The 25,769-nt window shown below is 39.9% G+C and overlaps 1 protein-coding gene across 6 annotated transcripts in view; it reads left to right on the top strand.

The window, feature by feature from the left end:
- GABPB2 (GA binding protein transcription factor subunit beta 2) overlaps positions 1-25,521 on the top strand; it is a 28,698-nt gene extending 3,177 nt beyond the window's left edge. Inside the window, exons 2-9 of one of the 6 annotated variants that reach the window (XM_032397075.1) lie at positions 2,752-2,859; positions 3,856-4,023; positions 4,555-4,749; positions 8,578-8,716; positions 14,567-14,683; positions 16,695-16,880; positions 22,506-22,630; positions 22,778-25,521. In XM_032397075.1, coding sequence (XP_032252966.1) covers positions 2,752-2,859; positions 3,856-4,023; positions 4,555-4,749; positions 8,578-8,716; positions 14,567-14,683; positions 16,695-16,880; positions 22,506-22,630; positions 22,778-23,077 — 1,338 coding nt within the window. In that variant the 3' untranslated portion in view covers positions 23,078-25,521. Of the gene's footprint in view, positions 1-2,696; positions 2,860-3,855; positions 4,024-4,554; positions 4,750-8,577; positions 8,717-14,566; positions 14,684-16,694; positions 16,881-22,505; positions 22,631-22,777 lie in introns of all 6 variants that reach the window. The other 5 variants (XM_032397076.1, XM_032397077.1, XM_032397078.1 and 2 more) reach the window with 5 other exon arrangements.
- Positions 25,522-25,769: the final 248 nt, after the last annotated feature.

Genomic DNA, 25,769 nt, shown 5'->3' with positions numbered 1-25,769 from the left:
CTCTGCACTGAACACAAAGCCTGATTAAGATTCTTCTCTCTCCCTCTCTCTACCCCTTCCCTCCCCTGCTCGTGCACTCGTGCTCTCTCTAAAATAAATAAATTTTTAAAAATAAAAGTGATACAATTAATGTGTGTTTGAAGGCAGACTATGGTGAAAAAAATTGACCTCAGAAATACTGAGCAAGAGTTCAGATGCTGAAGACAACAGTTGCAGTGGGATAAAATTAACTTATTTAAAGGATCTGTTTTCTAGATGTATCAGCTTCCCCAGAATGTGAAGCAAACCAGATTTCTCCTTACGCAGATACCTCAACCTTCAACTGAATATTTTTTTATGGTAGAGAGTAGTTGAAATTTCACTATTAGGATACTTCTGCTTTTTGCCAGCATTTCTGAACATCCCTGTGTAGGGAATTCTTTCCCTTTGTGATCAGTTATTATGGAAGTGTTTAAGACTTGGTGATATACCTTTTATATATAGTGTAATTTGAGAAAATGTGAGGGAGTCATTTATGACTAATGAACCATCTAAAAATTTGCTCTTGTTTTTAACTGCTAGCAATAAGAAAATTAAATTGAAAATTAAATTTGATATTCTAAAAGGAAGATAATTATGGAGAAATGCAAAGTGTCAGTTTTCTGAATAAGGCTTTGCTATCATTTTTTTTCTCTAGCATTTTCTTGAGTTGTGAAAACTGAAATTATAGAGGTTCATACTGTTAAGTTCATCCTCTCCTCTTGAACATATTTATTCAGAGGTCTGGACTGGAGCCTGGGTATACTCATTTTGAACAAACTCCCTGGTGGTCTCCTGAACACCCATGTTTGAGGACAATGCTCTGTGATCTAGATTGGAAAATTAAATCACATAGTGGCTGAATGATTTGCCTAAGCCAATGATTCTCAGATTTTCTGGTTTCAGAACTCATTTATATTCTTTTTTTTTTTTTTTTAAAGATCTTATTTATTTATTTGACAGAGAGAGAGACACAACAAGAGAGGGAACACAAGCAGGGGCAGAGGGAGAGGGAGAAACAGGCTCCCCGCCGAGCAGGGAGCCTGATGCAGGGCTCGATCCCAGGACCCCGGGATCATGACCCGAGCCGAAGGCAGACGCCTAATGACTGAGCCACTCAGGTGCCCCGAGAACTCATTTATATTCTTAAAAATTATTGAGGACTCCAGTGTGTTATATCTATTGGGATTTACTGTTTTAGAAATTAATTTTTAAATGCTCATTAATTAAAATACAATTGTAAATCCTGTACATGTGAACATAAATAACACATTTTTAATTAATTAATTTTAAAAATATTTTTAAAAAGATTTTATTTCTTTATTTGACAGAGAGAGGGAGAGAGAGAAGCACAAGCAGGTGGAGCGGCAGGCAGAGGGGGAAGCAGGCTTCCCGCTGAGCAGAGAGCCTGACGCGGGGCTCGATCACAGGACCCTGGGATCATGACCTGAGCCAAAGGCAGACACTTAACCGACTAAGCCACCAAGGCATTCCTCAAACACATTTTTATGAAAAATATATCTTCCAAGTTAAATAATGAGAGGAATGGCATTGTGTTTTATTTTTGCAAATCTCTTTAACTTCTGGCTTAATAGAAAACAGCTGCATTCTCATATTTACTATTGCATTTAATCTGTTGCAGTATGTACTTGGAGAAAGGGGGGGTGGTGCTTTAATAGCTTTTTCAGGTAATTGTGGGTGGTTTTTTTGTTTTTTTGTTTTTTATTTGACAGAGAGAGAGACAGCAAGAGAGGGAACACAAGCAGGGGGAGTGGGAGAGGGAGAACAGGCTTCCCGTGGAGCAGGGAGCCCGATGTGGGACTCGATCCCAGGACCCTGGGATCATGACCTGAGCCGAAGGCAGATGCTTAACGACTGAGCCACCCAGGCGCCCTGTGGGTGTTCTTCTTTGATGCTACTACACAAACACTGGACAAAGTGGCAGTTTCTTAAAAGTTAGTTGCAGTGAGGAATCTGAAACCGTATCAATGAAATTATTATACTGTTACCTTAAAATGCACTGATCTTTCACTTTGATTGCTTTTACCTATACATGATTTTATAACATGCATTGGTCATTTTGAAAAATACTGGTTAAGCAAATTATGCAGGCCACCCAAATGTTGATGCATTTTATTATACAATGTTAGAAAATCACATTCATTAGTATTACCATTAATTTCATCAGAAAAGTCTGTAGTAAGCTATCAACCCATAGTTGTGGATTTAAGTTTCCCAAAATTCTAATTTTGCTTGAAAGCTCAAATTATAATTAATAATTGTCAGTAAACACTGTCAGTTGTTTTCCTTGAAGTGACAGGCTCACTTTGTTCATTTTTTAAAAAGTGTCTGCCATATACCTGAGTCTGAATAGCCTTGGTGTTTGTTCATCATTCTTTTGTGTGAGATAACATTTCTACCCATAGTTGTTTCAAAGGAATGAAATGCTGTTTTATTGATTCCTTAAGTTAGAGAGGTGGTAATGGGTTGCACAGATTTCCAAAGTATTTTTCTGAAAATTGAACATTAAGGAACTATTGTTTAGGGCCTGAAACTTTCCCAAACATCTGATTGTGTTAGATGAGGTAGAAAGGAAGTGCCCTACTGGATTGTCAGCTTGAGAAGTATCTTACATATATTTAAGTACAAGAGGTCTTCTAAAAACATTTTATAGGCAGCTTTCCTTGTGTTTGAGTTATAGCTTCCTGAAAATATTTGTTCCTATGCATAAAGATGTCTTTGGTGGACTTGGGGAAGAGGTTGCTAGAAGCAGCAAGAAAAGGCCAAGATGATGAAGTGAGGACATTGATGGCAAATGGCGCCCCCTTCACCACAGACTGGGTAAGCTCTTTCAGTTATTCCCAACGTGTGCTGTTACCAATTCCTTACTTTTTTTTTTTTCCAAAGATTTTATTTTTAAGTAATCCCTCCACCCAATGTGGGGCTCAGACTCACAACCCCCGAGATCAAGAGTCACATGCTCTACTGACTGAGCCAACCAGGCGCCCCAGCATTGCCTAATTTTAACAATCCAATGAGCCAATGTCCTCTATCCTGGGGTGATTAATTCATAACTTTAGAGGCCAGCAGGTACTTAGCACTTCACAAAAAGGAAGAAAAGGAAACCTATGAGATTAGCATTTCTATTAATAGACCTGAAAAGAGCAATGTGAATTAAATCCAGTCAGGCAAAGAGGCTGAACATATATGAAATGCAAAGAATAAACAGCATAGGCTTAAACTAAAGGACCTAACACAAAGAAAGGAATAGTTCTCTGGCCAAAGTGGCCAAAGATAGATCACTCTTCCAGGATTTACTTTGAGATGATCCAGGCTGCTTATTGCTATTGACACGCCATTGCTAAAACTTTATTGCCTCTTCATCTCATCAGTCTTTTTACTTTGCATTACTTGGCAACAGACTTCTATTCCAGCCAGTTAAATTTGCACACCAAATCTCAGTATCTTTCTCGTTTCTGCCCTTTTCCTAAGAATTATATTGAACCCACCTATCCCCTTCCAATGCAGAATGTTCTTGTTCATCCTTTTTTTTTTTTTACCTTCTTCTAAGCTTTGCTTAACATCATGTCATTTAGAGAATCTTTCCTGATAAATCCATCTGACTTAAATCCATTATACTTAGCACTTAATTAATTGGTGGTATATTTACTTGCCTGTTAGAATATTAATTTCTTAATTCTTTACTCCTGTTGCACAACCAGATTCTCACTCCAAAGACAGGAACCATAGACTGTACCTCTTGTTCATTTGTGTCTCTCCATAATGATTTAGGACTCTGCACACAGTTGATATTCAATGAGTATTATTTTCCCACAGCTTGGAACATCACCCCTCCACCTTGCAGCCCAGTATGGTCATTATTCCACAGCAGAAGTGCTCCTTCGAGCAGGCGTTAGCAGGGATGCCCGGACCAAAGTGGACAGGACCCCTTTGCACATGGCTGCAGCTGATGGACATGCGCACATCGTGGAACTGCTTGTTAGGGTAATAGTGGCAGATCTGTATTGTAAAAAAGACACCCACCTCCCTGTTTTCTTACTTCAACGGGTAGTAGGAAACTAGGCTGGGAAAGATTAAGTTTAGGACAGTTCATAGAATAGATTTGTGTCTCTTTCAAGAGACATGGTGATGAGGATTTTGTTTTCTAATCTTTTACAGGCTAAGCAGACTTTATTGATTTTTCTTCATTTCCTTTCTGCACGTGTTTTCTGTACTTATGCCTATTTTTGTAGGCACTCAGCTCTCTGTTAATAAATGCAACAAAAATCTGTTCTTTTCCCCATCCTTTCCCATCTGTTATAATTTCCCAGTTGTCCTTAGAAGACCCACTCATTGAAGACAATATGACTGTCATCATTCAGGAAAATTTGAAGAATGTTTTTCCCTTTGATATTTCTATGTGATCTAAATTTGAATATAACCTCCATGGAAATTCTCTTTATTTGGCTGATGGGATCTTGCACCTGTGCTACCATTACCAGTGTCTCTTTGAAAAAAATTACTGTTCTGTGACAGAATGGTGCAGATGTGAATGCCAAGGACATGCTGAAGATGACAGCTTTACATTGGGCTACAGAACACCACCATCGAGATGTTGTAGAGCTACTTATCAAATACGGAGCTGATGTCCATGCTTTCAGCAAGTTTGATAAATCTGCCTTTGACATAGCCCTGGAGAAAAAGAATGCTGAAATTCTGGTCATCCTTCAGGTCTGGTTCTTTTTATACCCCCAGAATATATTTTAATTGAAGTTAAGAATTTTTTTTTAATAGGAGCTGAATCAAAATTGAATTTTCTCTATTTATCAAGGTAGTACTTCTGGTATGTCTCAATCTTGTGATTCAGTGTCATTGATATCTTTAATATATATATATATAACATTCTAGGGGCGCCGAGTGGCTCAGATGGTTGGGTGTATGCTTTCGGCTCAGGTCATGATCCCAGGGTCCTGGGATCAAGCCCCTCGTCGGGCTTCCTGCTCGGTGGGGAGCCTGCTTTCTCCCTGTACTGCTGCTGCTCCCCCTGCTTGTGTTGTCTCTCTCTCTCTCAAATAAATAAATAAAATCTTAAAAAAAAAAAAATAGCATTCTATAAAGCCCTGAATTATTCATGGTGATTGGAGAACAGTGTTGTGGCCAGTACAAAAACAAGATTTGTTTGGCTTTAGAATATTTTTTTTCTCCATGAAAATTTCCCTCTTTCTTTTTTTTTTTTTCTGTTTTTAAGATTTTATTTACTTATTTGAGAGAGAGAGAGAGAGAGCACGGTGTGGAGGGGCAGAGGGGGAAAGAGAGGGACAGCAAGCAGGGCTTGATCCCATGATCCCACAACCGCAAGATCATGACCTGAGCTGAAGTCAAGTCTGACACTCAATTGACTGAGCCACCCAGGTGCCCCGAAAATTTCCCTCTCTAATTGAGCTTGACTTGGGACAATATTAAAAGCCTCACTGGGGTGCCTGACTGGCTCAGTTGGTAGAGCATGCAGCTCTTGATCTCGGGGTCATGGGTTCAAGCCCCACATTGGGCTTAGAGATTGCTTAAATTAGTAAACTTTTTTTAAAAAAGTCCCTTTATGTTTTCTGAATGTACATTAACTGATATGAGGCAGTACATACCTCTGACGCATATTGAGTCATAAGGAAGCCATCTCAGAGTTAAAAAGTAGCTGTGACAATTTCACCCATTAATTTCTTAAGCCAGCACTTGTACATCAGGGAATAACAGGATGAGGGATACAAAGATTAATAGGACATGGCCCTGCCCTTAGAGTGTTTACGGTGTGATGAAGATAAAGACAAGAAATGAAACATTACAATACTACGTTGATAAATTTGATACTTATCAAGTGTTATAGGATTGCAGAATGAATGATGCTTAAGGAAAAGATTGAAGTGTATGTAGAGGAGTGCCAGTGAGGAGGATGCAACTCTTTTTATTTTTTTTAAGATTTTACGTTTTGTTTTTTTTTTTTAAAGATTTTATTTATTTATTTGACAGAGAGAGACAGGGAGAAAGAGAACACAAGGGGCGGGGGGGGAGTTGGAGAGGGAGAAGCAGGCTTCCCGCGGAGCAGGGAGCCCGATGCGGGGCTCGATCCCAGGACCCTGGGATCACGACCCGAGCCAAAGGCAGACGCCTAATGACTGAGCCACCCAGACGCCCCAGGGGCATGCAACTCTTGATCATGAGCTCGAGCCCCACATTGGGTGTAGAGATTATTTTATTTTATTTATTTATTTTTTAAAGTTTTTATTTATTTGACAGAGAGAGAGTGAGCACAAGCAGGGGGAGGGGCAGGCAGAGGGAGAGGGAGAAGCAGGCTCCCTGCTCAGCAGGGCAATGCGGGGCTCGATCCCAGGACCCGGGGATCATGACCTGAGCTGAAGGCAGATGCCCAACTGACTGAACCACCCAGGCGCCCCTAGAGATTACTTAAGAAAAAAAAAAGTATAGTAGAATCTTAACTGAATTTTGAAGAAGTAAGCAGAGAAGTAAGAAAATGATATTCTAAGCTAGAAAAAGAGCAAATCAGTGACATAGAGGTGTGAAAGGATATGGAATGTTCAGGAAAGAGTAAGTTCTATGACTAGAGATTGATCAGGGGAAGTGGAGTTTGGGAGTGACAGTAGCTAAGCCTTAATGATTAGTCTGGGTTTTGAATGTAGGGGTGTTACATGGCGTGCAAAGGAGTTTGGACTGTTTGGTGGGCAACGGGGATCCAATAGAAGCTTTTAAATACAAGATTGAGATGATTCTTTTTTTTAAGTAGACTTCATGCCCAACATGGGGCTTGAACTCATAACCTTGAGATTAAGAGTCCAATGCTCTACCGACTGAGCCAGCCAGGTGCCCCCCCCCTTTTTTTTTATTAAGATGATTGATTGGACTGTGGTATGCAGACTGGAGAGAAAAGACACTTAATGCTAAATCACCATATGGTGACTTTGACTAGGCCAGGCAAGAGCCAGTGAAGGCTTGAATTAAGGAAATAGTGGAGGATAGAAGAAGGGGCTGATTCAAGAAGAATTTAACAGTAACCAGAAAATGGATAATCTGTTTCAACTGAAGCTCTTAGTCAAACGGATAATTATATGTAAAAAATAGGTAGCCAGGGCGCCTGAGTGGCTCGATGGTTAAGCGTCTGCCTTCTGCTCAGGTCATGATCCCAGGGTCCTAGGATCGAGTCCCGCATCGGGCTCCCTGCTAGGCGGGGAGCCTGCTTCTCCCTCTGCCTCTGCCTCTCTCTCTCTCTCTGACTCTCATGAATAAATAAATAAAACATTAAAAAAAAAAATAGGTAGCCATTTCTGCTGCATTTTCAGGGGTTTGTTTATTCCTTTTTTTTGACTGATGGTTCTGTATAGACTGGTTGTCTTCTTTAGCCTTCAACTCCTTATTTAGAGCTCTTTTGTAATTGGACTTCTTAAGTAGATAACATGTTTGTAGAAGACTGCTTCTGAGGGGCACCTGGGTGGGTCAGTCATTAAGCGTCTGCCTTCGGCTCAGGTCATGATCCCAGAGTTCTGGGATCAAGCCCCGCATTGGGCTCCGTGCTTCGCAGGAAGCCTGCTTCTCCCTCTCCCCCTGCTTGTGTTCCCTCTCTCGCTGTGTCTCTCTCTGTCAAATAAATAAATAAAATCTTTAAAAAATAAATAAATAGGGCGCCTGGGTGGCTCAGTCGTTAGGCGTCTGCCTTCAGCTCAGGTCATGATCCCAGGGTCCTGGGATCGAGCCCCACATCGGGCTCCCTGCTCAGCGGGAAGCCTGCTTCTCCCTCTCCCACTCCCCCTGCTTGTGTTCCCTCTCTCGCTATGTCTGTCTCTGTCAAATAAATAAATAAAAATCTTTTAATAAATAAATAAATAAATAAATACTCTGGCACTCATTTATTTGTTCGTTATATATTCTCTTAGGAATTTCTTCAGTGGCAAAATGGAACAAGTAGTTGGACAAAACTCTGGAGAATATTGTTCTCTGTAGATTTGCTGCAGGGATCTCCTGCTAGCACATTGACCTGTATATAATTGATCATAGAATGTTCATGCTGGAAATTACTTCTTAGGCCACCCACTCATTTTCCAGATAGGAAAAAACAAGTTCCAGGGGCGCCTGGGTGGCTCAATCGTTAAGCGTCTGCCTTGGGCTCAGGTCATGATCCCAGGGTCCTGGGATCGAGCCCCACATTGGGCTCCCTGCTCAGCGGTAAGCCTGCTTCTCCTTCTCCCACTCCCCCTGCTTGTGTTCCCTCTCTTGCTGTGTCTCTCTCTGTCAAATAAATAAATAAAATCTTTAAAAAAAAAAAAAGAAATAAACTTGGGAAAGCAACCTAACATCTTTGTTGTCCTGGTCTGGAAAACAAACAAACAAAACAAAAAAGAAAAGCAGTAGTCTTACTGAGAACTCTGAGCTCCCTGGGACATGGTGTGCCACACCTTGTTCTGCTCCACAGAGCACTGGGGTGGGGGTGGCTGTTCAAGAACTGGATAACTAAGGCCAACGAGTTCTGACTTTGAAATATGCTGCCTTGTTTTGTAGGAAGCAATGCAGAATCAGGTGAATGCTAATCCCGAGAGAGCCAACCCTGTGACTGTGGCTGCCCCATTCATCTTCACATCTGGAGAAGTTGTCAACCTTGCTAGCCTTGTTCCTTCAACCAACACCAAAACAACCTCAGGTAATAATCTGATAACGTGGCATTTATTTTAGACTTAAAATGAACAGGACCCCAGTTTTTCCTGTGAGATGAATTCATACCCTGTCTGATACCCACTCGTTTATTAAAATATTCTCCAAATAGAAGATTTATAATAGATTTTAAAGCCAATGCATTTATTCTTCCTGGGGGAAGGGGAGATCATACACAAAGATTACATATGAGTGCTTACCGTATTAAAAGTAAAATATTTTACAGATTAATCTGTATGTGACCGCAAAATGAAAACATAAGGGTGCTTCAATATGGTACCACTAAGGAAAATAGTTAAATATTCATAGTCTAAAACAGTGACAAACCAGAATAAATGTAAATGGGTGTTGGAGTGCGGATATAAAAGAGGTACATGTGATTATTTGAGTAAAGTGTAAGAGCTTTGATTTGTTCTTGGGAACATAAGTAACAACAAAATAGAGAAAAGCACATTTTGAGATCTGTATGTTTTTAACAAAAACATCTATTGCAAAAGGAGCAAATTGAGCTATTTTCAACATTTCTTTACAAGTATTTGTTTTACAATGAGGGAATCTGTGTCCTCATTTAAATAAATTTTCCAACTGACTCAATTTCTTTTTCTGACTTTCACTTAAAAATAAGACACTGTGGGGCGCCTGGGTGGCTCAGTCGTTAAGCGTCTGCCTTCTGCTCAGATCATGATCCCAGGGTCCTGGGATCGAGCCCCGAATCCAGCTCCCTGCTCCGCGGGGAGCCTGCTTCTCCTTCTCCCACTCCCCCTGCTTGTGTTTCCTCTCTCGCTGTGTCTCTCTCTCTCAAGTAAATAAATAAAATCTTAAAAAAAAAAAAGACACTGTATTCCTAGTTAAGTTTGTATAATATCAAAGAAAGATCTTGAGTGAAGTGTTATTATTGAGGGGCAGTGTGGCAAAATAGAGCAGATACAATATACATAAAATTTTACATTCAGTACTGCATTCAAATACTGATTTATTAATTGACTACATGCTTGACCTTGGGAAAACTCTTACTTCTCTAAGCCTTCTTTACTTATTTACAAAATTATGATATAACAATACCTACTTTATGAGGTTATGAGACTTTGTATTTCCATTTTCTAGCAGGACTTCAGTAATAGCTAGTATTAAATGAAAATATAACTCCTCAATGAAAGTTTATTCTGTTATGCCCTCAAGGGGGCGGTAATGACCTTCATTTTATAGGCCATCAACTATCATTTAAAAATCACTGTGCTTTGCTTTCAGCTTGATAATTCAAAAAGTTTAGGTTAAATATACAGTAGTAAATACACATAATCAGAACATTCACAGACTTTTGGATTTGTTGTGGTTCAGGCCACAGTGATTAGAACAAGTACCTTTATAATCCAAAAGTCTTTAGAAGCCAGTAAAGTTATATGTTCACAAACATGTAAAAGGAGCTAGAGTTGGTAATCTAACTATTCAAATTCTTCAGACCCTGATCTGAAATGATAAGCAAAGTTGAAGATATTTAGGATACAGCTTCTTAGCCTTGGTTCCCATGGGCCTATATCATGTTTGTCATGTTGCTTTTGGCAAACCTATTGTTTCTCTCTTCCGTATGTTGCCAACTACAAATTAAGATTGCCAAATCACCACATAATAGGGCTGATCTCTCCAGTGTCGTCTTACCCATGAAACCGTTCTACCTACCTCTCCCTTCAGGGGAGATAACCAATGCAGATAAAAGAAAGGAGAAAAGTTATAAGACAAATTCAGGTTGTCTTATTCAACTGGGTTAAAGGATTTTCTTCTCCTGAACGGTGGGTGGGTGGCTGCTTTTTTCCCATTACCCAATTTTTTTTTTTTTTTAAGAGAGAGAATGTGTGCAGGTGCATGTGCAAGGTGGGGAGAGGAGGGGCAGAGGGAGAGGGAGAGAGAAAATCCCAAGGAGGCTCCATGCCAAGTGCAGAGCCGGATGTGGGGCTTGATCTCAGCACCCTGAGATCATGACCTGAGCCAAAATCAAGAGTCGGACGCTTAACTGACTAAGCCACCCCTCTTTTTTCCCCCATCATCCAGTAATTTTTTTAAAAATGTTTTTTAAGATTTTACTTATTTATTTGACACAGAGAGAGAGAGAGCCAGAGACCACAAGGAGGGGGAATGGCAGAGGGAGAGGGAGAAGCAGGCTCCCCACTGAGCAGGGAGCCCAACGCGGGGCTGGATCCCAGGCCCCTGGGATCATGACCTGAGCCAGAGGTAGATGCCAAACTAACTGAGCCACTGAGGCGCCCCCATCCAGTAATATTTTTAAGAATTAACTGAAAGTATCCTAGGATTATCATTTTGATGGATATTTTTGATAACAAAATTCATATTATAAAGTTTGCTTTCAATTTTCCATTTGTGACTAAAGATATCACTGATCATCAGTGCTACCATCAAACTGCAGTGGTTCAGAAAGGCAGACTAAATTAAACATTAATCAGGGCAAAAAAGAGTTATGGAGATGAATTTCCTATTTCTGTAGGATCATAAGATGCGCTCCAAAGTCAAATATAAATAGCTTTGTATTGGTTCATAAAGAGTACAGGCTTTGTGGAATCTAATGAATTGAGTTCTAATCTGGGCTCTGACATTTACTACCTGTGTGACCTGGGCAAGTTACTTAGTTTTTCACCAACTCACTGAGATTGCCTAGCCTGCCATAGCACACTCTCCTAAATCCTGGTATGAAGAGTTTATCTAAGCCACATTCTGAATAGGTAGCAAGAGTCATCCCTGATAATGCCATTTTAAAACAACAGCATCCAAGCGCATTTTACTTTATTTGGTGTTGGGTCTTATATTGAGGAGAAGGAAGCAATTAATATTATTTAACAATAAAGTACCTAATTTTCCTAAAATTCGCTGGGATAAGTCTAAAGAGGTAATTTGTATCATCTCTTTTCAGTTTCAACTGTGTATGTCAGAATATTAAACCCAATTTTTCACAAATGTTCTTTTTTCATTTTGCTGTTAAGGGGAAGTTGGGTGAGTCATTATGTCTAAATCAAAGGGAGAACACCCTTAGCTTGGTATCATTATGCGCTAAAAAGTATACAATGCTTTCTTAAGAAGCAGTTTTACCCAGCTATTCTACTTTAACTGAGTGACCTACCTGATGTTTGGCCTACTTGAACTTTAATTATAACAGCCCTGTTGTGTATGTTTGTGTGTGTGTGTGTGTGTGTGTGTGTGTGTGTGTTTTAACTGTGGTAAAATAATAACAATCTTGTTTTTTGATTGCTAGTGAGTTATTGTCATATATATTCCAACCTACTTGAGGGATCTATATAAAAATATATATAAAAATTGCTTGTTCCTTTTTTGTTTCATTTGTGAGTTCTTATGTCAGTGTTGATATGCTAAGTGATGGGATGATAAGCTAAGTGATGGGAAAAGCATGAATTTAGTAGAAACAGGGAATAGGCTATAGCTGGGTCTTGCTCTGCATGAAGTCATTGGATAGACATAGATTCCTTTCTGGAGGTCAGGCACTGTGTTCCACTCAGACTGTTTGGTTCCCTGAGTATTTTATGAGAAAATTAGAATAAAACAGTTATCATCACTATCTCCACTGTAATCCCCCACTGCCACTATCATCCAGAAGCTGGATTAAGATCATTTGTAGTTGGGGCACCTGGCTGGCTCAGACTGTAGAGCATACAACTTTTGATCTCAGGGTTGTGAGTTCACGCCCCACATTGGGTGTAGAGATTACTAAAAAAATAATAATAAACTTAAAAGAAGATAGTTTGTAGCTATTAGGAGTACTATACAAGTAATCTACTTTTTGAAATTTAAATTTATAAACCAGTTAAATTACCTACATTAATCATATCAGAAAAGAATTCTTTGCTCTTTGGATGGATTTATTATAAGAAGTGTTAAAAAGGAATTTCCTTAAGTATTTTTAAGTATTTTACAGATAACTGGCTTTTTGATAGACAAAAGGCTGGAAAGAATCTTTAAGCATAGTTAGTGGGAAAACAAAAATTGAGAGTACATTGGGGCACCTAGCTGGCTTAGTCAGTAAAGCATGCAACTCTTGATCTTGGGGTTGTAAGTTCAAGCCCCACATAGGGTGTAGAGATTAAAATATAATCTTAAAAATATATCTTAAATATAAAAACCTTAAAAATAAAATCTTAAAAAAAATTAAGGGGCACCTGGGCGGCTCAGTTGGTTAAGGATCCGGCTCCTGGTTTTGGCTCAGGTCATGATCTCATGGATTGTGGGATCAAGCCCCACATCAGGCTCGTGCTCAGTGTGGAATCTGCTTGAGATTCTCTTTCTCCCTCTGTCCCTCACATGCGCACATGCTCTCTCTCAAATAAATAAGTAAATCTTTAAAAAAAATTAAGAGGGGCGCCTGGCTGGCTCAGTCAGTGAAGCGTGCAACTCTCGATATTCGGGTTGTGAGTTTGAGCCCCACATTAGGTGTAGAGCTTACTTAAAAAAATAGAATCTTAAAAAAAATATTAGGAGTATATTTAAAAAGAAGATAAGTGTATCACTCAGAGTCCAGTCCGGAGACAAAACTACATGGTGATTTGTATAATTTTATTATAATATATAATATGTATAATTTCTAAGATACCTAAACATACATGTACAAGTTATAAAAAAATTATTAGTAATAGTAGATTAAGAGGTGAGGAGAACCCTAAAGAATACAGGAATAACCGGGCGCCTGGGTGGCTCAGATGGTTAAGCCTCTGCCTTCGGCTCAGGTCGTGATCCCAGGGTCCTGGGATCAAGTCCCACATCCGGCTCCCTGCTCAGCGTTGAGCCTGCTTCTCCCTCTGCCTCTGCACCTCCTCCTGCTCATGCTCTCTCTCTCTCTCTCTCTGTATCTCTCTGTCTCAAATGAATAAAAAAAAAAAAAAAGAATACAGGAATAACCAATATAGGGAGCAGCCACTACTTCTGTATGACAAAACTTAATTTCATGCTAACTGTCAAGAAATATTGATAGGGTCCAGCTTCAGTGTGACAAGGCAAGGCAAAGAAGAGTGGATTTGGAGCTGAGAGGCAATAAATTCACAACTGGCACAAAAGTATCTTTGAAATTATAATGAAAGACATAGGGAAATGCAATTCATTTTATAAAAGTTAAATTTATGCAAAACTGTCAAGTAATACTTTTGGTTCATAAAGTTAGGCATGCCTGTTGCCAGATACAATGTACTTTCCTCCTGGAACTTAGCTGTAAGAACAGCACACAGGTACAAGAAGAAAAGGTTGTGAAAAAGCACATCATGACAAAACTAAAGTAGGTAATTATTTTTAGCATGAATCAGTTGTACTACTCTTTGATGTTCAATAAACTAAATGTCTGGTTTTTAACTGTCCTTGCATTAGAGGTCATTCTGAGTCTTCCCACCTGTCTAGCTGATGGGTAGATGCAGTATGGTTAAGTAAAGCCTGCGGGGTCTCTTCCCTCAGCACCACCTAGTTTAGGGTAACGCATGCTTTGTGTGCTTACCGCCTGCTGCCAGGGAGAGCTGTACAGCCAGCCTAGGGAGTAGGCGGCACTCTTGGTCTGTTAGCTCCTAATGCTCAGCACTGTCAGTGCCGAAAAAATGAGCAAATGTGGGGAATATAGTGGCTCTATACTAAGCATATTACCTTAATCCACTTTAAAGGAAAACCTTTCTAAACCAAGAGTGTTAACACCATGATCATTGGTTTATAGCAGTTTGTATTGGAGAGGAAGAGGAAGGACATTAGAATGAAAAGCTGAGGTTTTGATTTAATAAAAGCCATTTTTAGTTAATCTCCATTTATTCTGTCTGCCAGACCTCATTTACCTTTTTTACCAAAATAGGTGACCCCCATGCCTCCTCAGCACCACACTTGTCAAATTCCACCACCTCAGTGCTGGCCACCCTTGCAGCTCTTGCTGAGGCATCAGCCCCCTCGTCCAACACCCACAGAGCCGCAGGTGGGTAAGGGATATCTGCTGGGTGAATCGCCATTTCTTCTTTTGTTTTTACATTTCCAGCAGATTTAATTTGCATGAAATATTAAAAAATTACGGTTAATTAGAGACATCTAGGAAAGAGGAATGTAGAGTCATTGAGCATCAGAAAGAAAAATCACTAAGCAATATAATCAGATGGCTGAATAGTATTAGAGAATGGCTCAGTTATTTCTTCGTATTTTTGCGGTTTCAAGTTTGTTTGCCCTGACTCCAGTTGCTTCAGATTGAAATGTTTAGTCTTCTATTAGCAGATTCTTTGGGAAATACTCTATGTTATGTTTTGACTGATGCTATCATAGAATGATTCAAAATAGCAGCTTAGATATGTTGTATTTAAAGCATCAAAATACGTAGGACTGCTATGTCTCTCATTGTCATATTATGTGTACTTCAGGGTGGCTTGCTTTTACTTTTCACTGGAGATGATATTTTGGCATTTCCAATGGAGTTGGGCAGATATATGCTATATAGTGGCCTTCTGATATGCAGAACAAAAAAGGTTCAAGTCACTTAGCCAGAGCTGGTAGCCTGTGGGGAGAAGGCTCAGGGCTTCATATAAGTAGGGGCAGATAGTCATAGGTAGGGCTAAATTGTCATCTAGGAATCTTTCTGGAGCCTTCTGACAGTCTGCTCCATCATAAATGAAAGCAGATTGTTCTGATTTCTTTCTGCCATTGACATTTGGGTGATGAGAACATTCCTCCAATTCTGTTTTTCCGACTGTCAGTAATCATAAAGATCTCTACTCAAACATGTATGAGTGAGCAGCATGGCAGAGGGAAAAGCAATATATTAAACTCGTGCTTGTTATTTTGATTTGCTTTTTGATTTTGGATAAATTACTTAACTTCTCTCGGTCTCGGTCTCTTCACCTCTGGCTGAGGTTGCATGGTTGGATCAGATTATCTTTTGAGGTCTTTTCAGCTATAACATTTAACTCTTCTTTGTTTTTAAGAGATGTGAATGCTCTATTTCCATTAAACCACCTGAATGTGTCTCATGTGGATAGTCCATATCCCACTTAGTACAAAGTTCAACCTGTGACTCTTTAGATAGAGAAATTCTGTAGTGGAATAGTAGGAACTTTTTCCCTAATAATTATTGGGGATATTGACTAACCAAACTGAAAATCTTTTTTTTTAAGTTTTATTTATTTAAGTAATCTCTACACCCAATGTGGGGCTTGAATCACAACCCCATGATCAGGAGTCACATGCTCTTCTGACTGAGCCAGCCAGGCGCCTCCTCCCCCTTTTTTGATTACCAAACTGAAAATTTTGATTCAACATAATATATATAAACTCTTAGAAGGGTACCTGGTTACATTGTAAGTAGTCAGTGTTAGTTGCTGTTAATATTATTGTTTGTCAGATGGGAGAAGCCACTTGCCATTTGTGTCTGCCATTGTGCCATTTGACTTCATCAATGCTTTGTCTACTTGACATGTTATTTTGTTAATTCACTATTAAATACCTCCATTTTCTTATAGAAATAGATCTATTCTGCAATTATTTTTCTAAGCTCCATAGATTTAGTCTTTCAAGATGCTTCTTGAAAAAAGAATTCCAAGATCAAATATGCTGGGGAAGCTCAGCATATCTTATGCCCTATTGGAGGATCACAGTGCTCATTAGTCTGTTGGGGTTTCTAATACTTCTTACAAAACAAACAAACGATTTAAGCATATATAAACTGGCATTTTGAAAGTGTATTTGTGCATAGAACCCATCCGTAGTGAAAGCTGTTAACATTTCAGTGAAGACATTTTAGAAAATACTGTTCTATTGCATTCACTATTTTCTTTTTTCTTCCGACTTAGCATTGTTCACTAGAGCTTGCTTTAGAAACTTAAATCTAACTTCTTTTTTCAAGTTTTCCTGTCCCTGATATAATCAATTTCAAGGAGGCTGAAATTGTTATACTCCTATTTTTTAAAACGCTGAAATTTCAAATTCATTTTTGTCATCTCTAGCTAATTCAGAGGAAATCATAGAGGGAAATTCTGTTGACTCATCAATCCAGCAAGTGGTGGGGAGCGGAGGCCAGAGGGTCATCACCATAGTGACTGATGGAGTCCCTCTGGGTAATATCCAAACTGCAATCCCTACTGGAAGCATTGGCCAGCCATTTATTGTAACTATGCAAGATGGACAGCAAGGTGAGTTATCCCATTCAGAGAAGTGTTTATGAAAAGATATGTTAGAGGGCGCCTGGGTGGCTCAATTGGTGAAGCGACTGCCTTCAGCTCAGGTCATGATCCTGGAATCCCAGGATCGAGTCCCGCATCGGGCTCCCTGCTCAGTGGGGAGTCTGCTTCTCCCTCTGACCCTCTCCCCTCTCATGCTCTCTCTCACTCTCTCTCTCTCAAATAAATAAATAAAATCTTAAAAGAAAAGATATGTTAGACACTCCATATTCCTCTAAAAATGAGGCATTGAAGTAACTAGTGGGACTAAAAGAATGACAGATGCCAGATTGGCTCCAAGAAAAAAAGAAACGGATACTAGGCTGGCAGAAGCGTAATTTCCCTAATATATTTAAATTTGTGAGTAAAAGCCAAAAGTCTGGTAGAAAAAAGAGGAAATTGTATGAACCAGTAGTTTACAGAAAATACTGATGGATCTTAAAAATATGGAAATATATTCAACCTACTTCATACATAGCAAGAGAAATGCAAGTCAGTTCTGCACTGAGATACCATTATAACACTGTGTTGTCAAAGGTGTGGGGAAATAGGCACTCATAAATCACTGGCTGGCTCAGTCAGTAGAGCTTGTGATTCTTGATCTCAGAGTTGTAAGTTCCAGCCCCACGTTGGGCGTAGAGAATATTTAAAAATAAAATCTAAAAAAAAAAAAATCACTGCTGAGAGTGTAAATTCATGTATCCTCTAAAGAACTGATTGCAATATCTATCAGTATTTTTTTTAAGATTTTATTTATGAGAGAGAGAGAGCACGTGCTCTCAAGCAGGGAGGAAGGGCAGAGGAAGAAGCAGGCTCCCCAGTGAGCAGGGAAACTAATGTAACATTGTGGATCAACTATACTCCAATAAAAAGTGAAAAATAAAAAGAACCTAAGTATATGTCAGTAGGGCACTTGGATAAAGAAATGGTACACCCACACATTGGAATACTACACAGCTATTGGAACCAATGAGGAAATGCCTTATATACTGGCATGGTCTCCTCCCCAAACCATAGTGTTAAGTGATAAGAGTAAGATGCAGAACAGTGTGTAGAATATGCTACATTTGTATTTTTTTTTTTTAAAGATTTTATTTATTTATTTGATAGAGAGACACAGGGAGAGAGGGAACACAAGCAGAGGGAGCAGGAGAGGGAGAAGCAGGCTTACCACAGAGCAGGGAGCCCGATGCGGGGCTTGATCCCAGGACCCTGGATCATGACCTGAGCCAAAGGTAGACGCTTAACGACTGACCCACCCAGGCGCCCCTACATTTGTATTTTTTTTTTTTTTTTAAGATTTTATTTATTTATTTGACAGAGAGAGACACAGCGAGAGAGGGAACACAAGCAGGGGGAGTGGGAGAGGGAGAAGCAGGCTTCCCGCCGAGCAGGGAGCCCGATGTGGGGCTCGATCTCAGGACCCTGGGATCATGACCTGAGCCGAAGGCAGACGCTTAACGACTGAGCCACCCAGGCGCCCCTACATTTGTATTTTTTAAAAAGGGGGAAATATATGTATATTTGCTAGTATAGTCATGGACTTAAACCATCTCTGAAGGAACATTCAAGAATAACATTGATAACATTGGTTGCCTCCTTGCTTGTGCTCTCTCTCTCTGTCAAATAAATAAATGAAATCTTTTTTAAAAAAGTGTGGGGGGCGCCTGGGTGGCTTAGTCAACTAAGTGTCTGCCTTCGGCTCAGGTCATGATCCCAGGGTCCTGGGATCAAGTCCCACATCAGGCTCCCTGCTCAGTGGGAAGCCTCCTTCTCCTTCTCCCGCTCCCTCTGCTTGTGCTCTCTTTCTCTGTCTCTATAAAATAAATAAATAAAATCTTTAAAAAAAAAACAAAAACAAAACAACATTGGTTGCCTCTTGAGAAGGCACCTGGGTAGCTGGGGATGGATGGGAGACTTTTCACTACATATGCTTTTATAATTTTTAATATATTTTTAAAGATTTTATTTATTTATTTGAGAGAGAGAGATAGAGCATGAGCAGGGGGAGGAGGCAGAGGGAAAGGGAGAAGCAGACCCCCCTCTGAGCAGGGAGCCTGACTCGGGGCTTTATTCTGGGACCATAAGATCATGATCTGAGCCGAAGGCAGACGCTCAACTGACTGAGCCACTCAGGTGCCCCATAACTTCTAATTTTTGAACCACATGAATGTATTACTTATTCAAGAAATATATCAGTAATTTTTTTTTTTTAAGAGAAACTAATCATTACAACCTCATTCCTTAAAAATATTGGAGTTTGGGGGAGTTGGGTGGCTCAGTTGGTTAAGTGACTCTTGATTTTGGCTCAGGTCATGATCTTAGGTTGGTGAGATTGAGCCCCTCCTTGAGCTCCATGCTGGGCATGGAGCCTGCTTAAGTTTCTCTCTCCTGCTCCCTCTGCCCCCCTCCTACTTTGCTTGCACTCTCTTTCTCTCTGTCTAAAAAATATATATATATATATATATATATATTGGAGTTTGAAAGAGGAGGGTTGGTTTATTGCATTTGAATCACCAAAATTTTGACTTGGCCTAAATAATGATGGGGATTTTATAATTTTCAAACTATTTAAATTGGTGGATCTTTGTAGCATAGAAAGAAAAAGTAGGCATTAAACCTGTATAATTGGGGCACCTGGGTGGCTCAGTCTATTAAGCTTCTGCCTTCGGCTCAGGTCATGATCCCAGGGTCCTGGGATTGAGCCCCATATTGAGCTCCCTACTCAGTGGGGAGCCTGCTTCTTACCCTCTCCCACTCTCCCTGCTCATGGTCTTGTGCTCTCGCTCTCTCTCTCTCTGTCAAATAAATAAAACATTAAAAAAAAAAAAAAACCTATATAATCCAAGTTTTGGTATCATGAAATCTTACTAGTTTTATTTGGAAATATACTATTGATGTTTTTGTGAATATGGTTTAAAGTTTTGGGGCTTCATTGGGTAGGTGAGAAACTCTGTTAATAATGGAGTTAAATAAATGAGAATGGAGTTGTTTTGAGGGGAAAAATATTTGAGGTTTTACACTACTTTTTAGAAATGTATTTAACCAGGCACAAAGAAGGAAAGCTGAGATTTTGTGAATTATCTGCAGGAAGTTTTAAAATCCCGACTAAACTGCCTTTTCCATTTAGCAGGTATCTAAGCTGTTTTCTATTGCCATCAATTGATGAGTACCCAAGGAATACAAGCTAATTTTTAAATCAACCAAACCAAATAACTATGTAAATTTTCTGTTTTAAACAAAAATCATGATGTACCCTAAAACCTAAATAGAATTTTAAACTTTTTTATTTTGTGGTCATTATAGCTACGTGTATAGTTTGTTTTTTTAAGTAGGCTCCATGTCCAGCGTGGAGCCTAGTGCAGGGCTTGAACTTACGACCTGAGATCAAGACCTGAGCTGAGATTAAGAGTCAGACACTTAACTGACTGAGCCACCCAGGTGCCCCAGTGTGTACAGTTGTGAGAAATAATACAGAGAGATCCAGTGTACCTATCACCCAGTTTCCCCCATTGGTAACATTTTGCAGTAATACAATATCACAGACAGGAAATTGACATTGATACAATTCACCAACCTTATTGAGATTTTTCCAGTTTTATATGCATTCATTTATGTGTTTGTGTGTGCACTTAGTTCTATGCAGTGTAATACAAGTGTAGATTTGTGTGAGCACCACCACAGTCAAGACAAAGAACAGTTCCAGGGCACCTGGGTGGCTCAATTGGTTAAGTATCCAACTCTTGGATTTGGCTCAAGTTATGATATTAAGGATGGTGAAATCAAGCCCCATGTGGGCTCCATAGAGTGTGGAGTCTGCTTGAGATTCTCTCCCTCTCTGGTGCACTTGCCTCCCCGCCTACCCCCTGCTCGCACGTGCTCATGCTCTCTGTCGCTCACTCTCTCTCTAAAAAAAGAGAGAGAACAGTTCCATCACAAGGATCCCTTATGCCACTTTTATATCCACAGCTACCTCCTTTCCCACCCCATTCCTGACCCCTGGCAACCACTAACTCATTTGTTTTCTACCTCTATACTTTTGTCATTTCAAGAATATTATATAAATGGAATCATGTAATATGGAACCTTTTGAGATTGGCTTTTCTTCTCTTGCATAATTCCCTTAAAATCTATCTGAGTTTTTGTTTTTATCAATAGTTCATTCCTTTTTATTGCTGAATAGTATCCATAGCATGGATTACCACAGTTTGTTTAACCATTCCTTGAAGGACATTTAAGTTGTTTCTAGTTTTTGGCTATCTATGAATAAAGCTGTTATGACCAATAGTGTACATGTTTTATGGGAACATAAATTTTCAGTTCTCTGGGATAAATGCCCCAAGGTGCAATTGCTGGGTTGCATGCTAAGTACATGTTTAGTTTTGTAAACATGTCTGATTTTGTAAATAGTCTGGCAGAGCACCTGCCAAACTATTTCCTAGAGTGACTGTACCATTTTACATTCCCACTAGCAATTTATGAATAATCCAGTTTTGCCACATCCATGTCAGCATCTGGTGTTATCACTATTTTTTTTTAATTTTAGCCATTCTGATAGATGTGCAGTGCATTGATGTGTTTGTTGACCCTTTTCTTATTTGTCTACAAAAGAGAAATAATTAAATTGGATATAGTGAATGGCAAACTGCTTTCATGGGAAGTTTCTCAAAAATCTTATGTAAAGTGCTCGCTTCGGCAGCACATATACTAAAAAAATAATCTTATGTAAAGACATTAGGCCTTCATTAGACAAGTTACCCCCAAGGAATTTTAAGCTTATTGGTCATAGCTTTTAACCTAGAGTTAGATTTCTTTATTTTAGAGAGAGAAAGAGAGAGTGAACGTGTGTGCAAGTGGGGGTGGGGGTGGGCAGAGGGAGAGGGAGAAACTTAAGCAACCTCCACACTTAGTGCGGAACCCAGTGCAGGGCTGGATCTCACCACCCTGAGATCATGACCTGAGCTGAAATCAAGAGTTGGATGCTTAACCAACTGCGCTACCCAGGTGCCCCTAGAGTTAGACATCTTTTTTTTTTTTTTTAAAGATTTTATTTATTTGAGAGAGTGAGAGAGCACAAGCAGGGGGAGTGGCAGAGAGAGAGGGAGAAGCAGACTCCCCGCTGAGCAGGGAGCCCAATATGGGGCTCAATCCTAGGACCCTGGGATCATGACTTGAGCCAAAGGCAGACACTTAACCGACGAAGCCACCCAGGTGCCCCCCAAGTTAGTCATTTGTATATAAGAACCTCAGACCTGGGTGTTAACTGCATGGCTTCCAAATCTGATACTCTAATCTTTTCTGTTTCTCTCTGTAGGGCCATGCTTTACCTGTTGATTCTAAAATCCAAAGAGATTATGAATAATAAGATTTCAGCTAATGTATTTCAATTTATTTTGTAATTTAAAGTAAGCAGGGGTACCTGGCTGGCTCAGTCGGTAGAGCTTGCGATTCTTGATCTGGGAGTTGTAAGTTCTAGCTCCACATTGGGTGTAGAGGTTACATAAAAATAAAATCTTAAAAAAAAAATAATAAAGCAGACAAAACCTCTTTGTTTTACTATGTATTCATCACCTCCAATTGGTGTCCTTTGGCTTGTAGTTCTAACTGTACCTGCTGGTCAGGTTGCAGAGGAAACTGTAATTGAAGAGGAAGAAGCAGAGAAGTTGCCTCTGACTAAAAAACCAAGAATAGAAGAGATGACAAACAGTGTGGAGGAGAGCAAGGTAATGTTTTTAGAGCAGTAGAGAGAAGAGAAAGAATCAAAAGCCAAAACTTTTAAGGCCTGAACCCTTCTTTCTGTTTTTGTCTGCTCTCTGGATAATCTGGGATCAGGAATTCTTACCTGGTGGTGACATGGTTTACCTTTACAGGAGGGCACTGAAAGAGAGCTGCTCCAGCAGCAGCTCCAGGAGGCCAATCGAAGAGCTCAGGAATACCGACACCAGCTCCTAAAGAAAGAACAGGAGGCAGAACAGTACCGCCTCAAGCTAGAGGCCATGGCCCGACAACAGCCCAATGGAGTTGATTTCACCATGGTTGAAGAGGTGGCAGAGGTAGATGCTGTAGTAGTTACAGAGGGGGAGATGGAAGAGAGAGACACGGAAGTGACTGGGGCAGGAGGGACCATGGAGCCTCATCCTGGAGTTTCCTTGGAAACTGTTTCATCTTAATGTGCAAGGGCCACAACTTGTACTGTGTCCATCTTTTTCCTCTTTTTAAAAGAAAATACAGAGGACAGACATTGTATAAAAATTAAGAATGTCCTTAAGAAGAAAACTATAGCAGGGTACAGTGCTTGGGCTCAGGAAGGCTTGCTATGCAACTGGAAAATTCAAAGCCAAATTTAGGGAATACTTCTTTTGAGGGACCAAAAGAACAAGGACCAAATTTCTTAGCTCACATCATTGCTTTAAGCTTAGAGGTAAGAGAATGCTGGATATTGTGGGTTGATTGTGTTTTAAATAACTGACTTTGTATCAGAAGATTTTAAGATAACATTCCTAGTAGAGACACACAGAGCCTTTAATAAGTGTACCGTCAAGTGACCTTAAAATTTGCCTTAGATTTATGACGTGTACCTGGTAGAGAAGAAAACTAACTGGGAGGTGGATTAGAAGCAAGCTTTTGGGAAGAGAAAGAAATATATTCCACTTCCAAAGGAGCAGGCATTCCCCTCTATCCTGAATTAATTTCACTGAAAAGAAATTGGTAGTTGCCTAACTCTGCATCCATTATGTGTCCATAATTCAGATGCCAGTTTAAGAAACTGAAGTGGAATATTTAAAAACTGGAAAGGAAAGAAAACTTGTTTATGTGGGAGAAGTGTATGTAAATCCAAAATCCTCCAGGCTGTGCTTCCACAATGCTGGAAAGTGGCCAGAAAGAGGCTTGTGAGGTTATGAAACAATCTGGTCTCGAGATACAAACTTTGCTCTGGCTGGATTTTATAAAATTGAAATCAGGAGGATAGTCTGTTGCTAGAACAACTTGCTTCCAAACATTTATTTCTATAATATCAAGCTTTAATAACAACTTTTAAATTTTATAAAATTTTGTTGAGTTTTCTAAGTGTGCCTTTCTATGGAGCTCACAGGGTATCCTCTTCATTGCAAAAAAAGAAGTCGGGGGAGGGGTGAGTGCTGAGGGTGTTGGTGGAGTTTTGTTTCCATTTGACTTGGGATGAGCAAATGGTTCTGTTTCCTTAAGGTTGGGTTTTGTGCAGAGCTTTTGTGCCTTATAGGTGCTCAGTGTGTGTTGGCAAAGGGAGTGAAAAACTAGAAGTGCCATAAAGTAAGGAACCAAAAATTCTGGCTCAGTGACTTCATCTGCCTGACTTCCTTCCCTACCACTATGCCTGCTCCCTTTGCCTAGACACTTCTGGAAAGTGTTTTGTTGCTGGGTTTTCTCTGTGCGCCAGTTTGGAGTTTTTTTAAAAGAAAGGGGATATGGATGGAGAGAGAGAGGTTGTGGAGAGGTTACATTACAGAAGTTACTGTCTTTGAAATTGGGCCCCCATCTTTCTAGACCTGCTTGCTTGCTTTATTGTAAATTAGAATAAGAAACCAGAGGATGTGCCAAGTAAACATTTGAATGACTGTTTAGAATACGGTTTTCTTAATTAGCGATCATGGGGAAAACATACATTTTTAATTTGGAATAAAACTTGGCAGTTAACATGGTTCTATTTACCTTGATTAGTGAAGTAATTTGCTGCAGTTTTCCAGAGGTGCAGAATCATGTGGAGCTCAAAATAGACCTAAAACAACTCGCCAAACCAAATTTGACAAACAGAATTGGTTATTAGAGGCTTACAAGCAAAAATACCAGTTTGAAATTAATCTTGGCTATTGGCCATCTTAACTAGGTTTTCTCCATAGACTTGAGAGATTACTCTTGGTTTTGGGGGATGACGAGAAGCCTAGGTAAGGACTAGGGTGAAATTGTGCCATCTGCTGTCAAGTTGTCCCTTTTTCAGCTTGCAATGTTTTTCTTTTTTCTGAGTCCCTTTGTGAACCAGGTGCTAACACTAAGCTGCTATTGTGTGCCATTTCAGAGCCTTAGCTTAACTATAGAGATAGAGGGACCAAGTGTCATTGTAGATATGTTTGGTTTATGTTCTTTGTGTATATATTGACTTTAATTCCTTGTTTTTCCCCCCTTGCCTGTTAAGGGGGTGGAGGTTAACTCTGCAGAGGATATCCAGGCCCAGCCACCTCTCTCTCTGGGGGAGCTTCTGACTAGGGGCAGGAGTTGCCATCCAGCACTCCCTGCTGAGCAGACAGAGTCCCTACTGTTTTGGGGAACTGTTCAGAAATTATTATTATTCTCTTTCTGTAGGAGGCTGTCATTCTCACCTAGAAAAATCTCTAATACAGTCCAAGTCATTTTTGATGATGGGGTCTCTGAGATAGGGAGTTGGGTTAGGGAAAGAGAAAAGAGAAATGTCTGGAAAGGGAAGAGTAGCAAAAAGGTATTTGTTGTTATTTACTTGAAATACCTTTTAGCATCCCAGAGAAGGGAAATAGGATTTGATCCCCAGTTGTTTTTTTATTTTTTAAAAATTTTTTTATTTTTTTATTTTTTGACAGAGAGAGACAGCGAGAGAGGGAACACAAGCAGGGGCAGTAGGAGAGGGAGAAGCAGGCTTCCCGCGGAGCAGGGAGCCCGATGCGGGGCTCGATCCCAGGACACTGGGATCGTGACCCGAGCCGAAGGCAGACGCCTAACAACTGAGCCACCCGGGCGCCCCTGATCCCCAGTTGTATTGCCATGGAGAAAATGGCAGGTCAGGATTCCTTGAAGTAGTCAGAAATATTAAATGCATTAATGGCAATACCATTTTATGATTTTGCATCTTTCAGG

Source organism: Phoca vitulina, unplaced genomic scaffold (genome assembly GCF_004348235.1).
Source record: "Phoca vitulina isolate PV1807 unplaced genomic scaffold, GSC_HSeal_1.0 scaffold96, whole genome shotgun sequence".
Classification (NCBI taxonomy): Eukaryota; Metazoa; Chordata; class Mammalia; order Carnivora; family Phocidae; genus Phoca; species Phoca vitulina.
The sequence above is the reverse complement of the archived record's forward strand: the minus strand, read 5'-3'. Positions and strand labels throughout refer to the sequence as shown.